The 17,499-nt window shown below is 39.7% G+C and overlaps 1 protein-coding gene across 5 annotated transcripts in view; it reads right to left on the bottom strand.

The window, feature by feature from the left end:
- Window positions 1-17,499, bottom strand: part of snap91a (synaptosome associated protein 91a) — a 132,540-nt gene that overhangs the window by 31,006 nt on the left and 84,035 nt on the right. For 2 of the 5 annotated variants that reach the window (XM_078399708.1, XM_078399711.1), the window contains exons 15-18: window positions 9,001-9,120; window positions 2,916-3,194; window positions 2,602-2,685; window positions 2,372-2,443 (exon numbers count right to left, since the gene is read on the bottom strand). In XM_078399708.1, the coding sequence (XP_078255834.1) occupies window positions 2,372-2,443; window positions 2,602-2,685; window positions 2,916-3,194; window positions 9,001-9,120 (555 nt within the window). The remainder of the gene's footprint in view (window positions 1-2,371; window positions 2,444-2,601; window positions 2,686-2,915; window positions 3,195-9,000; window positions 9,121-17,499) is intronic. The other 3 variants (XM_078399709.1, XM_078399710.1, XM_078399712.1) reach the window with 3 other exon arrangements.

Here is a 17,499-nt window from a genome sequence, read left to right as displayed (position 1 = left end):
ATGCTGCCATCTTTTCCCCAACCTAGTCTACAAACTATGAGGATTTCCATTTGTTTTGCTGATTGGCTGGTTCACTGCTTAACTTGCACGAGCCTCTCAGTTTAAAATGAAGATATTTCTTGTGCTATTGGCTCATTTGTAGAGAAATCCCAATATCCCCAGAATATCAAGCTCTGTTAGTTTCTGCATTTTGATTTCCTCTTCCCATTAATATATCTATGCAGGGTTTATGATTTTCAAACATATGCAATGTTTAAATACTGCATCATTCCTTTAGCTTTTAAAATTTAAGACTTTTTATAAAACAGAATAGTTAAGAATGTGAATAAGTTTAAAGATGGTCTTTTAATCTCCACTTTAGATTCTCCACTTAAATCTAAATCTGAAGTTTATTGTACAAAGGTATTCAAAATTTTTGTAATTAAAATAATTACAAGTATGGAAGTTGAAATGAAATCAAAAGATTGGAAACTGCTCAAATAGATTGAGTAGTTAAACTAAATTAAATTTAATTTAATTTAATTAAACTACTCAAACACTCATCTGGGTAGATGATAATTTTTTTGCATTTCAACTTTAAGCCAAAAATGGAAAGCAGCAGCAGCACAAGGTTGCCAGTTTTAAAGAAATTTAAAAAATGGCCTAGGTGTGAAAGGGAAGGCAGTCTGATGCAAAGAACATGTTCAATTTCACGAGTACCCACAGCAGTCAGAGCTGAATGCCCAACCAGGGTCCTGGTTAATTGGAAAGGAAATATCTAGTCCATTACAATTAAAGATCCCATCACAGCATTTAATGGGCAATAAAAGAAACAGCTTGAAAATTATGTCGCATAAAGATACAGAGAAATATTTAGTTTTCAAAATTATCCAAATTTAACTGGTCCAACATAGATCCACTACATCCAATTTTTCAATCACATTTTCTAAGTACAGCTGCTCCCCAAATTTTATTAAAGATTATGAGTTTGTAACAGTCAAAGTAAGCACATGAATAGATGTGGTGGCTCAAGTGAAAATACCAAAGAGATGTGAAGGATCTGAAAGCATAAGATAGAATAGAAAGGGAATAGAATGGCAGAGACTGATGGGTTTAATTGTTTTTTCCCAAATGCACTCGCAGGTGGCCAGCCACCTACATAAATCCATGTTATTTTCCAAGTTCTATTCACTACTTTCAAATTCTTGAAAGCCCAGCTGTCACTTTGACCCATTTCACCTTGTGTTTCCCTGCCATTTCCATTTTGGCTTCTCACAAACTATGCCCTCAACTACCAATTCCAATGCTCTTCCTGCCACTGAAAATGAACCAGATTATTCACATTTTTTTGACCCAGCTACCTCTGCACACATATCCACATCTTCCTGGCAATCTTCAAAACTTTCTGGCACTACCTTCGTGATATTGACCAAAGCCATCCTTGATAGCTGTTGCTGCAACACTCATTTATCATGTTATCAATAGGTTTACTAATTCCAGTATACTCCATTAAGATTTCCCTCTCCTAATCTACCCTCAATTCAACCTTAATGTGTCCTAAACTGCACAAAATCCAGATAACTGCAGCTTGTGAATTCCTGATCTTCATTGGTTAAAATCATTACCATGGCTCCCCATGTCCTTGCCCCCTTTTCATATTTAACACCCACCATTTCATTCAGATTCACTGGGATTCCTGCTCGATCACACCACCATTTCTTCAGCCCCCACAAAGTTATCCAGCTCTCTTACCCACTTTCCAGCTTGAACCCTGCATTTCAAGACTTGTGGTTATCCCTCCTAATAACGATGCAGCTCAGTGACAATTATACTCCTGCAATCAACCTTGGAGATCGAGCTTCATTATAGGCACTTTCTGATCCTGGAACTATCAGTTCTACTTTTGCCTTTCTTTCTTTAGCCGCACCAGCAGTTGACGAGACTTACAAATTTTCCATTCTCTGCCCCATTTCCTTTCACCGATAATTCTGGCCCATAATCTCCACTTTCTTGATGTCATGCCAGACTTGTTTATGTTCAAGGCTACAACTTTCCTCCATGTCTCCTGACATCCAGAATCTTTTGAGGTACTCCCAACATCTCTTCACAAGCAGAAACACCAATTCTCAGACCACCACATCAATTCCACTGGGCTAAATCATAAATGATTACTAAATTTGCCCTGTAACAATGATGCTGGTTTTCGAAGCTTTGTTTGGAATTGTCTGATTAGTCCATCTGGTTCATTGAATTAACATTTTAACATCTCTTGGCAGAACTCCATCTGTCGTGCAAGACTTAAAAATGAACGGCATTGTTCATACAAATGTCACAATCCAATTTAGCTTTCATAGTTGCCATTTTTATGTTGAGAGAGAATAGGAAGACTCACCAGATAACAGATCAGCAGTAAGATTACTTTCTGGCAAAGGGGAAGCCCCACGTGAAGGGGTTGAAAAAGTATCTTTAAAAGGGAAAGTGAAAGCAAGTAAACAATTAAACAACAAACTATTCCCTAAACACATAACTCGTAAATTTAATCGGTTCCAAAAGATTACACAATATTATTTTTTTTTAGATTGGGAATTTCAGGTGGGAAATGGATATTCTCCTGTTTTGTACCTGATGCAAATAGGTCTATACTAGGACCTGCTTCTGGTTTAGGAGTTGTAGATGCATTTGGTTCAGGACCAGAATCAAATAAATCTAAGAATAAAGACAAGATACATTAATGCCCTCTTTCCCCCCCCCATGTAAAGTTGATGTAGTTAAATTGTTTTTTGAAAAAAATATCAAAAACAAAACAATTACTAATGCTAACCACTGACGAGTTAAGCTTTTTAAAAATGTTTATAATTAGTTACTCAATATTAAGATTTATTTAGCTCAATTATCACAGTCATAGTTCACAAATCCCAAGAAAAGAATAAAGTTACCACCAAAAATATCAAGGACAGGTGCAGTGGTGGTGGTGACAGTAGTATCTGTAGTTGTGGTAGTAGCAGTCGCAGTAACAGTAGCAGTCGCAGTAACAGTAACAGTCTCAGTCGTAGTCACACTAGCAGTTGTGCTGGTAATGGCACTGGTAGTTGTACTGGCAGTTGCACTGGTAGTGGTGGGGGTAGTTGTTGGAACGTTGGCCTCAGCAGGCTTCATAGCAAAAAGGTCCAGTTCGGCAGCAGCCTCTGCACTACCTTCAGATGGTGCAAAAGGGTCTTTGAAAATGGACAGAGGTGGGAAGAAAGAGGGTCAGAGGATGGAAAATTAGGGTTTACAATCATGATGCTTGGGTTAACATCTACACATCAGTAGATTGGCTTATTTTTCCACAAAACCATTTATTTTTACATTTTCATTAACCCTAGTCATACTTTTGTATCATTCCAAAAGTTGCATTTATAGAAGGGTTAGTTAACGTAAAGAAAACATTTTATACATTCTCTAAACAGCCAACTAGATGATCCCATTACAAATGCTACCACCATTGCAAATTAGAAAAGTGCACAACAAACTACTATTTAAATAGCTTTGAACACAAATTTTTATAATTTACAAAGGTTCAAAGCAATTCTCATTTTAAAAAAGAAATTACATTTTCAGTTTTAAAATACAAATTTGCTAATGTCTGAAAGATGATTGATGGCAACAGGTTCAGAGGTTATGAGCTAATCAATGTAATAGATGAAAGGATAATTTTAGCAAGATACTGTCCAAGGAACAATTGTATGAATTGAGAGTAGGTCTCCTGTTTACTAACATTTAAGCTTTAGACTTAACTTGGAGGCAAAGGTAATGGTGTAGTGCAGAAGAATTCTTGCTATTGAGGGCGTGCAGCGTAGGTTCACTAGGTTAATTCCCGGAATGGCGGGACTGTCGTATGTTGAAAGGCTGGAGCAATTAGGCTTGTATACACTGGAATTTAGAAGGATGAGGGGGGATCTTATTGAAACATATAAGATAATTAGGGGATTGGACACATTAGAGGCAGGAAACATGTTCCCAATGTTGGGGGAGTCCAGAACCACAGTTTAAGAATAAGGGGTAGGCCATTTAGAACGGAGATGAGGAAGAACTTTTTCAGTCAGAGAGTGGTGAAGGTGTGGAATTCTCTGCCTCAGAAGGCAGTGGAGGCCAGTTCGTTGGATGCTTTCAAGAGAGAGCTGGATAGAGCTCTTGAGGATTGCGGAGTGAGGGGGTATGGGGAGAAGGCAGGAACGGGGTACTGATTGAGAGTGATCAGCCATGATCGCATTGAATGGCGGTGCTGGCTCGAAGGGCTGAATGGCCCTGCACCTATTGTCTATTGACTGCACAAAGTTTACCAGTCCAAAATGTGGCGTTTGCACATCACGGATGGAAACCTTTACACATGGACCTCATCTGATTTCTATCATCCAAATTTGAAGTGCCAAATAGGTACTCTTTCAGTTCAGAAATATGTAACAAAAGAAGCTGGCTTATATGCAAATTTAAGCCATAATTAATGCTGTGTCACTTGCAGCAGGAAGTGACACAGCTGGCGTCCTGGTGCCATTGCAACAACCTGGAGCTCAATGCTCTTACGACAGTGGAATTGATTGTAGACTTTAGGAGAGCTCCCCCTCCCCTCCTCCCACTCACCATCAACAACACCACCGTCACATTTGTGGAGTCATTTAAGTTCCTTGGAACCATCATCTCCAGGGACCTTAAATGGGGGCCCACCATCGACTCCACAGCCAAAAAAGGGCCAACAGAGGATGTGCTTCCTGCGGCAGCTGAGAAAACACAATCTGCCACAGGCAATGATGATCCAGTTTTATACTGCCATCATAGAGTCTGTCCTCACTTTCTCCATCATGGTCTGGCTTGGCTCAGCCACCAAGCACGACATCTGGAGGTTGCAGCGCATCGTTCGATCAGCCGAGAAGGTTATTGGCTGCAACCTCCCCCCCCCCCCCACCTCCCCTCCCAATCGACTAACTGTAGACTGCAAGGGCCAGGAAGCGAGCGGGTAAGGTCATCTCTGACCCCTCTCACCCTAGCCACAAACTATTTGAAGCACTTCCCTCTGGAAGGCGACTCTGGACTGTCAAAGCCGCCACAGCCAGTCATAAAAACAGCTATTTTCCATGAGCAGTAGCTCTACTCAACAGCCAAAAGTCTGTAGCCTCCTTTTGTTCTGGTATTTTAGTTCATTCATCACATTTAAATTATATTTTATTTTTGATTGTCTACTGAATATGGTGTTGTTACTTGCGAGCAAAGCACCAAGGCAAATTCCTTGTATGTATACATACTTGGCTAATAAAATTTATTCAATTCAATTTGGGACAATAACAGAAATGCTGATGGATTAGTTGAAAGCATTAAAATGAAATAATGCAATTTGAACGAGTAGAGGTTTCTGTGGAAAGGGAAAAAGGAGAAGCCAGCAGCGAACTGTAAAAAGTGGGTTAAAATATACAATGATAGCAGCTGGTTGGAGAATTTGATGGGGTGGGGGGAAGAATCCACCTGGGGTGTTCATGAAAACATTAAAACTATTTTAGGATTATAAATTATAAGTGCACAGGTTCCAATCGCTTGCATATTAATGTGAACATAGGCCTTTTGCTTGCATTGGATAGAAATTAAATAGATTGAATTTAACCATTTTAGACATGATTTCCGAGGGGGATAAAACCTGCCCTAAAGAAGAGCAAGGTGGACACATGGCAAAGGTATCTGCCAAATATTCGTTCATTGATTACATTTTTTTTGAAATAGGAAAAAGTTTGCCAACAGTGAAGAACAAGTACCCATATCTTCTTTTCACAAAGGCCATTAACGATTTAAACATGGTTTCTTTACATCCACCTGAGTTTCTGCTGTCCAAAAGGCCATCATCTTCAGACTTGATTATTCTAAGGTGTTTCCCAGTACCCTGCCATTCCCCCAAAACTTAAATTTAGTCAAAATGATCGCATTAATCCTGCACTTGCTTGCTTATCACATGCATTCCAATCGACTCAATGTGACACCTTCCAATTACTTTCAGGCTACACTCCCAGCCCCTGTAGATCCCATTAACTAACCCCTCCTTGGGTAACCTTGGAGTTATGTTTTTTTTAAATCCATAAATGACCTTTATAAAAAATATTCTGTCATCACTGATGGCAGACTCTTTTTACCGTCTGTAACCTTTGCGAAGTTAAGTTTCCTAAAACTCTGCATATTAAAACGGTTTGTTGCTTTCATGACCATGTCATCTGTTTTGTAGCCAATTTGTAAGTACGATTATTGATTTAACATTGGAAATTATGTCATAAACAGCCTGAAAATTACAGCAACAAAAACCTTGTGATATCTTGAAGACTACCAAGTATGAATTGTGATCCTATTAATTAACTCCCTCCAGTGTTGGATGACAAAATAAAGCATCATCCAAAACACATGGTAAAAAGCTGCTGAACTACAAGTCTTTGCTTGACATTTACATAACGTAACACACAATTTAATAAGGAAATTCCAAGAGTTATGAGTGATTAGACAATAGACAATAGGTGCAGGAGTAGGCCATTCGGCCCTTCGAGCCAGCACCGCCATTCAATGTGATCATGGCTGATCATTCTCAATCAGTACCCCGTTCCTGCTTTCTCCCCATACCCCCTGACTCCGCTATCCTTAAGAGCTCTATCTAGCTCTCTCTTGAATCTATTCAGAGAATTGTCCTCCACTGCCCTCTGAGGCAGAGAATTCCACAGATTCACAACTCTCTGACTAAAAAAGTTTTTCCTCATCTCTGTTCTAAATGGCCTACCCCTTATTCTTAAACTGTGGCCCCTGGTTCTGGACTCCCCCAACATTGGGAACATGTTTCCTGCCTCTAACATGTCCAACCCCTTAATAATCTTATACGTTTCGATAAGATCCCCTCTCATCCTTCTAAATTCCAGTGTATACAAACCTAGTCGCTCCAGTCTTTTAACATATGACAGTCCCGCCATTCCGGGAATTAACCTAGTAAACCTACACTGCACGCCCTCCATAGCAAGAATATCCTTCCTCAAATTTGGAGACCAAAACTGCACACAGTACTCCAGGTGCGGTCTCACTAGGGCCCTGTACAACTGCAGATTAAGCAGCGATTAAGTTTATTTTTCCAAAGAGAAGGCCATTGTTTGCAGCCTCTTTTTAAAATGGTAAAAAGAAATTAATAGTCTTAAATTCACACCAGTTTTATCACTGCAAAAATCGAAAATTTTATATTTGTTGCACAAATTGCAAGACTTTGTGTTGAAGATATAATGACTATTCAGTAATTTCTGGTGCTAAAATTCAAGTATAATTCCTTGATAAATATTATATGGAAATAAAGGGAATGTAAATGTACACACCAATATTCAACACTGTATATATATCACTTAAATATTTATCAACTTAATAGGTGGCAGCAAATTTTAACATTACTGGCTGCTCAATCAGCTTGATGAAACCTCAGCTTGCTGATGCTAACAATTTCTTTTGAACCAGATTTTACACCAGCAAGTTCTCACCAACAATGGCTAAATCAGAATGGAGAGCTTCAAGATCAGCAGTAATCTCCTATGCTCGAACACTAAATGCAAATTCAATGCCTTTGTAAACTGCGCTTTATAAATGCAAGTTAATCTCAGAGAACATTTCTTTAACTGGTTGGGCAAATTGCCAATGAACTTTGCATCCAATAGCCTACCCCAGATTACAATTCTGGTGTTTAAATACCTAAGATGATGAGAATTTGTTTATCTGAGCAATGATTCAACATCGGGACTTGGAAGTAAAATGACAATTCTTAATTCATGCAACATGAGTAATGCAACTGAAAATGTTAGAAAGCAGCAAGTTATTTTCTGGCCTAGAAATCCTCCTTAAAAATGTATATATTCAATAAACAGATAAGGAAATGACAGGTAACTGCCTAGATTTCATTGACTATCAAGTCAAGTTAACTGAAGTAGGGTCCCGACCCAAAATGTCACCTACCCAATGTTCTCCAGAGATGTTGCCTGACCCGCTGAGTTACTCCAGCACTTTGTGTCTTTTTAAGTCAAATTAATTGTCATTACAATTAGACTTAAGTTTGAATGAGGGGCAGAAAACCAGGGAACATTTCCATCTCTAATAATTCAGCAACCTCACAGAAAAGATCAAGTAGTTATATTGTGCAAGGTAACTAGATTTTGCAGGTATCCTAACTAACTATAGAGAGATTCATAATCCTAATCTGCAGTCATGTTAAAACAAGGGATGGCATGGGTAGCGTGGGAAAGAGGGGATGAAAGCAAAGTGCCTTAATTTATATGGGTTCTCAACCTTGAGAACAAGGAACTTCTTGCAGAGGTGGCATAAATAACCATTTATGCCATTCCTGTTTTGTCAACATCATGCCAAAGTGATGCAAAACTAGAAGCTCAAAAATTCAGGGCTACATGCATAACTTAATATACTTTTGACTTTTTACTAAATATGGTGGCATGCCCAAAGATTGTGTTCATTGATAGAAATGTGCACTTCAAATTTGAAAGGAGTTGCTTTCACCTGTTAGAACAAGTTAGTGGATCACTTGCCAAATTGTTTGTATTCAAACTGTACCAAGTTCCCAGTTAGCTGTAAGAGGATGCATGACTGGAAACAAGTGAATGGAGTTTTAGGGATGTGGGAGGGGAAATTGATGTATAGGGAGGGAAGATAGGAGGAATTGGGGGGGAAAAAAAGCAGTCCAGGAAATAATAGCGTCTTGAATATAAAAACATTTCATATTATTCTTAAACCTGTGAAGTGAAATAGTTTTATGAATTTATGTGATAAAAGAACATTGTAGGAACTGCTGAAAACAGTTCAGGGAAGCATCTTTTGATCTAAAGACTAAAGAAAATGTTTTAAGGAAGTACACCACAACATAGCTTTTACTAACTGAAAAAGATGTAGCTAAAATTTTGACAAGTTTTAGAACTTCGCCGTTTAAGAAAAATCCTACACAAGTTTACTGACAACCGCAAGTAAACTAATTAGACCCACCAGTTCCAGCACATGCATCAAGCGCTGCTGCTGCTGCTGCTGCTGTTGTTGCAGGGGCTGCTGCTGCTCCTGCCCCTTCAGATGTTGTTGATTCTTCAGTAGGAGAAGCTGCAAATGCATCTAAGATGCATTACCAACACCATTCACAACAGAAAAAGAAAAGAAAAGCAAAAATAGAAAACAGGGATATGTAGAGCAAGAAACAAGTCACAAGTCTGTAAGCTAAAGGCATATCAAAGACCCCCGATTACAGCACATACACATTAAAAACTAGAGATCTTTTTTAGAAATCACGCAAGAAATCGCCTGGAAAGGTTTGGCATTATCTTTAAGACAATTAGGATAAACAGAAAAAAATACACCATTATGCGTATTTTATGTAATGGATCCTTATGCTTGCTTGTGACATAGATCTGTAGATCAATATAACATTACATCAAAATAACTAACGGGGAATGGAACTATCCTTTCGATGGTGCTCAAACAATTAAGATCCTTGATTGAGCTTGAAATCCAGTAACTTCAAGTAGGTTAATTGATGGAACTAGTAATAATCCAAACATTCCATTTTATATTCGTGCTTACATGAAAAAAAAAGGATGACAATTATTTGCATCTTCACAGTTGCACACATTCAAAAGGTGATAACCAAGTGCCATATTGCCCTAAAGAAGTTCCTAACTCTCAAATTAAAAAAAACAATGAGAATGGATACCAAAATAATCGAGCTGATTTCCTACAACCACCCCAAAATGGAAAGTCCCCTCCATAATGTTTGGGACAAAGACCCATCATTTTTTTATTTGCCTCTGTGGTCCACAATTTGAGATTTGTAATAGAAAAAATGACATGGTTCAAGTGGACATTGTCAGATTTTAATAAAGGCCATTTTTATATACTTTGGTTTCACCATGTAGAAATTATAGCAGTCTTTATACATGATCCCCCCATTTCAGGGCACCATAATGTTTGGGACACAGTAAGGTCATGTAAATGAAAGTAGGCATGTTTAGTATTTTGTTGCATATCCTTTGCCCACAATGACTGCTTGAAGTCTGCGATTCATGGACATCATCAGTTGCTGGGTGTCTTCTCTGGTGATGGTCTGCCAGGCCTGTATTGTAACCATCTTTAGCTTATGCTTGTTTTGGGGGCTAGTCCCCTTCAGTTTTCTCTTCAGTCTTCAGCATATAAAAGGCATGCTCAAATGGGTTCAGACCGGGTGATTGACTGGCCACTCAATAAATGACCATATTTTAGCTATGAAAAACTCCTTTGTTGCTTTCGCAGCATGTTTGGGATTATTGTCTTGCTGTAGAATGAACCGCCGGCCAATGAGTAATGAGGCATTTTTTGAACTTGTGCAGATGGGATGTGTCTATACACTTCAGAATTCATCATGCTACTACCATCAGCAGTTGAATCAGCAATGAAAATAAGTGAGCCAGTACCTTCAGCAGCCATTCATGCCGAGACCATAACACCCCCACCACCGTGTTTCACAGATGAGGTGGTATGTTTTGGATCTTGGGCAGTTCCTTCTCTCCTCCATAATTTGCCCTTGCCATCACTCTGATACAAGTTAATCTTCGTCTCATCTTTCACAGGACCTTTTTCCAGTTGCTCTTTTAAGTACTTGTTGGCAATCTGTAACCTGGCTAACCTATTTTTGCAGCTAACCAGTGGATTGCATCTTGCAGTGAAGCCTCTGTATTTCTATTCATGAAGTCTTCTGAGGACAGTGGTCATTGACAAATCCACACATGACTCCTGAAGAGTGTTTCGGATCTGTCGGACAGATGTTTGGGGATTTTTCTTTATTCTAGAGAGAATTATTCTGTCATCAGCTGTGGAGGTCTTCCTTGGCCTGCCAGTCCCGTTGCAATTAGTAAGCTCACCAGTGCTCTCTTTCTTCTGAATGAAGTTCCAAACAGTTGATTTTGGTAAGCCTAAAGTTTGGCTGATGTTTCTAACAGTTTTATTCTTGTTTCTCAGTGTCATAATGGCTTCTTTGACTTTCATTGGCACAACTTTGGTCCTCATGTTGATAAACAGCAATAAAAGTTTCCAAAGGTGATGGAAAGACTGGAGGAAAGTCTAGGTGCTGATAGCTTTCTTATACGCACATTAAGGAGGCAATTAAACACACCTGAGCAATTACAAACACCTGTGAAGCCATGTGTCCCAAACATTATGGTGCCCTGAAATGGGAGGACTATGTATAAACACAGCTGTAATTTCTACATGGTGAAACCCAAAATGTATAATACCCTTTAATAAAATCTGACACTGTGCACTTTAACCACATGTGATTTTTTTTCTATTACAAATCTCAAATTGTGAAGTACAGAGGCAAATAAATAAATGATGGATCTTTGTCCCAAACATTATGGAGGGCACTGTAGCTACAACAGCTTAGTAGCTCCTCATCCAGCTCATGCATTATTGTCCCTAAAGTTCTCCAAGGTTTATTTCCTGATCTCAATCTCTATTTCACCATAACCTACTGTCCCTCTGAGACATAATTCAAAATACCAGGTTCAATATGACCGTGAGAAATTTTAAGCTCCACCACACCACCAAGTGTTTTGACCATTTTACTCACTAGTTTATTTCACTGATCAAATAAGCAAAATGGTTTTTCACTTAAACATAGGGTAAATCAAATCTATCAACTTCACTCGCTGCTATCAGCTCCACTTTTAGCAGCTGATTGCAATTGATGTTATGACCCCAGTTGAGTTTTCCACCCAGTACTCTCTATCACATCTTTCTCCTCCCAGTTCAAATAATTCAGAAGTTCATTTGCAGTTGGAATCCTCAATCATATCATTGTTATTTTAGGTTTAACTATTTCAATGTTTTCTTGTCTGTTCTGTGCCTATTAGCCTAGACTCACTTCAAACTACGTGGTTCATATTCCAATGTGCAACAGGTTGCACTGACCCACTGCCAACATATTCACTGGCACATATTGGCTCTCAATCTCGTGTCACCTCCAGTGTTCTCATCTATTGTTACAAATCTCTGTGGCATTTCCTCTCTAGCTCTTAGCTCCCCTAGGTCTGCAATAAACCCCAATCATCGCCCCAAAATATGCAATCCAGACATTGGCAAAGGACAAAATCACGACTTAAAGCACGCTATGTACTGGATGGTATACTTTTGTCATGGAGCCCAGTGAGTTTAGCTTTTAAGATTAAGGTTCCCTGCTCTGCTGTCAAGGCCAAAGCAGACCCCTAGCTCAGCAAACCAACATTTCCCACCTCCAAGTCATAGACCCTGATGTTTCACTTTTCCACACATATCCAAAGTTCACCTGTAGGAAAGAACTGCAGATGCTGGTTTAAATCGAAGGTAGAAACAAAATGCTTGACCACGAGTACTATGCTTGTTCTCAACCATTTTCTCACTGATTTACAGATGAACCAACTCTAGCCTTTGTCCACCCATGTGCCAATCAAAACCCCCCACTCACCTGTGTAGAACTATCACTTGCCAAGCATCATCTCCCCCCTCCCCCTCTTTTCCAGTTTCCTCTCCCCACTACAATAGTTGGATAGGTCTCGTCCCGAAACCGCACCTATCCATGTTCTTCAGAGATGCTCTCTGACCCGCTGAGTTGTCCAGCACTGTGTTTATGCATGATTTCAGCATCTTTAGTTCTTGTGTCTATGTGATTGCAAATTACCAAACAAAACCCAATCATCCTCTCTCCAAAGCCGTCAAGCAGCTGCTTTTAAATCCTTGCCCGTTTTCTCCGCAACTATCTGTGTGAACGTCATCAAATCAATACCACCAAGACTACCATTTAAACGAATGTTAACAAGTAATATCAACTTTAGTTCATCAGAATTCAACATCCGTTGAAAAGTCATGTTGTACTGAACCAAGTGATCTAAAAAAACACCACATCAAATCAAAGCTCTGTAGTGTTAGCATATCCGTTTGTAAGTTGTGAAAGATTGAACCACAAAAATTAAAATGTTTCCACCATGAACAATGGCAAAGTGGCAGTTGTAAACAATGACACCTGAAAACCTATTTGGTCGCAAGTGCATGTGGACACAAGTGCAAGTCCCTACAAACATCAACAAAAATCTTCAGCCTATTTTGTGATATTAAAAAAAAGATGAAAATGCATGCAATTAAAGTTTCAGACCACATTGCAACAAGTGCCAAATTCCACGAGGCAAGGCAGACCAAGTATCATAGAGATTAAGGAAACACTTGATCCAACATGGCAGCAAGGAGCTGGTAAAACTGATCACTGGGAATGGAGGCGGAAATCTTTCCTTCGCCTGGAGTTCTCTTGGTAGTGGTTAATTGAATCGAATCTTGTCAGCCCCGAAACGTCACCCATTCCTTCTCTCCCGAGATGCTGCCTGACCTGCTGAGTTACTCCAGCATTTTGTGAATATAACTGCATTTATTGATCGGGCAGCATTCAAAGCTCAAACATCTTCCTTCTGTTAGGATTGGAAGTTCATAGATAGATAGAGTCATAGAGTCCTACAGCACAGAAAGAGGCCCTTCGGCCCATCGTGTCCGAGCCGCCCGTTACCAAACACAGTCTAATTTTAATCCCATTTTCCCGCATTTGGACCGTAGCCCTGAATGTTGTAGCATTTCAAGTGCCCATCCAAATGCCTCTTAAACGTTGTGAGTGTTCCCACCTCCACCACCACCCCAGGCAGTGAGTTCCAGACTCCAACCACCCTCTGGGTGAAAAAGTTCTTTCTCACATCCCCCCGAAACCTCCCTCCCCTTACCCTGTATCTATGTCCCCTCGTTGTTGAACCTTCCACCAGTGGAAGAAGTTCTACGCCATCTACCTTATCTATGCCCCTCATGATCTTGTACACCTCGATCATGTCTCCTCTCAGCCTTCTCTGCTCCAGGGAAAACAACACCAGTCTGCTCAGTCTCTCCTCATAGCCGAGGCCCTTCATCCCTGGCAGCATCCTGGTGAATCTCCTCTGCACCCTCTCCAAAGTTGGGATTGTTTCATTCATAACTTCTCAATTAAGGAATTGGTAGCTAAATTCAACAATACCCAGACAACACTAAAAGCACAATTAAACAAGTGGGAAACATTTGTGCCATACAGATTCCAAATAATAAATAGAGTGTTTAACAACCATTTATTGATAATATTAACATTATTGCAAAATCCTACACCATCAATATTCCGTGTGTGTCACCAATGTACAGTTAACTAATTGAACTACAAATACTGGTTATGTGTATAAAATAAAATCTGGGTCTCCTGCATAGAGTAACTCATGTTCGGATTCCCCCAAATCATTCTACTATTTACAACATAAACTGCAGCAACTTGCTGTTTCTTTGAAAGTACCCCTGACATTCAAGACATCTATCATCCAGAAGAACAAGAGATAAAATGTCCAAGTTTGAGTCATATAAAAGCTTTATTTGGAAACATTATTCTTCCTTCTTTCTGATGGGTCAAAATCCTGGCAAGTGAATTCATCACCAAGACAGCCATAATTTATGGCAGTGGCTGATCGTGACCCACAAAGACAACAGTGGATATGCATAAATGTTGACCTTGCTATGAACACTCATATCTTATGAAAAAACAAGAGAAAAAGACCATTACTTAAACTTGTACCAAGCCTTGAACCATGACTACATTGGGTCCAAACCCACCAATGGCTTTATCTTGAGGCAGTGAACAAATTCAAATCCCTCCATGTCCTTGGTGTTCCTCATCTTTATAACCTGTTTAAATGTTTCAACCATACCCACACACTGACAACTGCATAACTCAATTTCTGGCCAATTGGTTTCTTAAACTCACTGCATTCCATAACTGGCAATCATGGTATCAGCTGGCACTAAGTTTCTGGATTGATACTGTGGTCTCTATCAAGCAAAGATGCATTTAAGAAATCTCAAGAATCATGCTTTCATCACCTTTGGCACTGTGTCAATTTTGATCTCGTTCCATTCAGCATGTTGGGATGTAGTATATCAAGAGTGTTAATTGAATCGATAGAGCCAAATTATGATTAGCGTGGGCTCAAACTATAGCACATAATCCCATGCACATGCATATTCAGTAAAGCACAGAGTATGTTTCATTTGCCACGTGCATGTATGGCATTAATTGGTATGCCATGTATTAGAGTGTAATATTATTGTAATACCATTGACAGAACACGAGAATGTATTACTTTTTCAGCTTACAATTCAATTTGAACCATGGTTTTATTTTTGATGTAGTCAGAGCTTTGCAGATTTAAGAATTAAAATGCAAATACGTTGGTTTTAACCTAGAAGTCAGGACTGCTGTAAAGATTGACAATCCATTTTTATAGCATGTATTTTACTGCATGTATGCATGTATTTTTTCTTCAAAAAGCAGTTCACTGAGCCATCATAAAATGTGACATGTTGAGAAAAAATTGGTCCCACTAGAAACACTGGATTTAAACAAAATCTATACATCAATTTTAACACCTTAACTTGCATTGATTATCATTGGATGGCATTACCAGATACTTAGTCTGTACAAGAATAGAATGAAATGTCATTAAATACAACTATAATCATTCTTTTGGGCAAGCTACTGAACACAATAGGAATCTGGATTTACTTGGGAAAGAATCAACTTCAATTATCAAACTACAACAGAGTTCTAGTTTTATAAATTAACTACTGTTAACCATAAGATCATAAGTGATAGGAGTAGAATTAGCCTATTCGGCTCATCAAGACTACTCCACCATTCAATCATGGCTGATCTATCTCTCCCTCTTAACCCCATTAGAAACATAGAAAATAGGTGCAGGAGGAGGCCATTCAGCCCTTCGAGCCAGCACCGCCATTCATTGTGATCATGTCTGATCATCCACAATCAGTAACCCGTGAGTGCCTTCTCCCCATACCCCATTGATTCCGCTAGTCCCAAGAGCTCTATCTAACTCTCTTTTAAATTCATCCAGTGAATTGGCATCCACTGTCTTCCGTGGCAGAGAATTCCACAAATTCACAATTCTCTGGGTGAAAGGTTTTTTCTCATCTCAGTTTTAAATGGCCTCCTCTTTATTCTGAACCTGTGGCCCCTGGTTCTGGACTCCCCCAACATTGGGAACATTTTTCCTGCATCTAGCTTGTCCAGTCCTTTTATAATTTTCTATGTTTCTATAAGATCCCCTCTCATCCTTCTAAATTCCAGTGAATACAAGCCGTCTTTCCAATCTTTCCTCATTCTCCTGCCTTCTCCCCATACCCTCTGACATCCATACTAATCAAGAATCTATCTATCTCTGCCTGAAATATATCCACTGACTTTGCTTCCACAGCCTTCTGTGGTAAAGAATTCCATAGATTCACCACCCTCTGACTAAAGAAATTCCTCCTCATCTCCTTCCTCAAAGACGTCCTTTAATTCTGAGGCTATAACCTCTAGTCCTAGACTCTCCCACTAGTGGAAACATCCTTTCCACATCCACTCTATCCAAGCCCTTCACTATTCTGTAGGTTTCAATGACATCCCCCCTCATTAGAAACACAGAAACATAGAAAAATAGGTGCAAGAGTAGGCCATTCTGCCCTTCGAGCCAGCACCACCATTCAATATGATCATGGCAGATCATCTAAAATCAGTACCCTGTTCCTGCTTTTCCCCCCCATATCCCTTGATTCTGGACTCCCCCAACACCAGGAACATTTTTCCTGCACCTAGCCTGTCCAATCCTTTAAGAATTCTATATGTTTCCAAAAGATCCCTCTCATCCTTCTAAATTCCAGTGAATACAAGCCCAGTCAACCCATTCTTTCATCATAGTCAGTCCCACCATCCCTGGAATTAACCTGGTGAACCTATTCTGCACTCCCTCAATAGCAATAATGTCCTTCCTCAAATTAGGAGACCAAAATTGTACACAATACTCCAAGTGCGGTCTCACCAGGGCTCTGTACAACTGCAGGACCTCCTTGCTCCTAAACTCAAATCCTCTCGCAATGAAGGCCATTAGCTTTCTTCACTGCCTGCTGTACCTGCATGCTCACTTTCAATGACTGATGTACACCCAGGTCTCGTTGCACCTCCCCTTTTCCTCATCTGACACCATTCAGATAATAATCTGCCTTCCTGTTCTTGCCACCAAAGTGGATAACCTCACATTTATCCACATTATCCTGCATCTGCCATGCATCTGCCCACTCACCCAACTTATCCAAGTCACCCTGCATCCTCATAGCATCCTCCTCGCAGCTCACACTGCCACCCAGCTTTGTGTCATCCACAAACTTGGAGATGTCACCTTTAATTCCCTCATCTAAATCGTTAATATATTGTAAATAACTGGGGTCCCAGCACCAAGCCTTGCGGCACCCCACCAGTCACTGTCTGCCATTCTGAAAAGGACCCGTTAATTCCTACTCTTTACCTCCTGTCTGCCAACTAGTTCTCTACCATGTCAATACCCTACCCCCAATACCTTGTGCTTTAATTTTGCACACTAATGT

This window comes from Rhinoraja longicauda, chromosome 5 (genome assembly GCF_053455715.1).
Source record: "Rhinoraja longicauda isolate Sanriku21f chromosome 5, sRhiLon1.1, whole genome shotgun sequence".
Classification (NCBI taxonomy): domain Eukaryota; kingdom Metazoa; phylum Chordata; class Chondrichthyes; order Rajiformes; family Arhynchobatidae; genus Rhinoraja; species Rhinoraja longicauda.
This window is presented reverse-complemented; position numbering and strand designations above follow the sequence as displayed.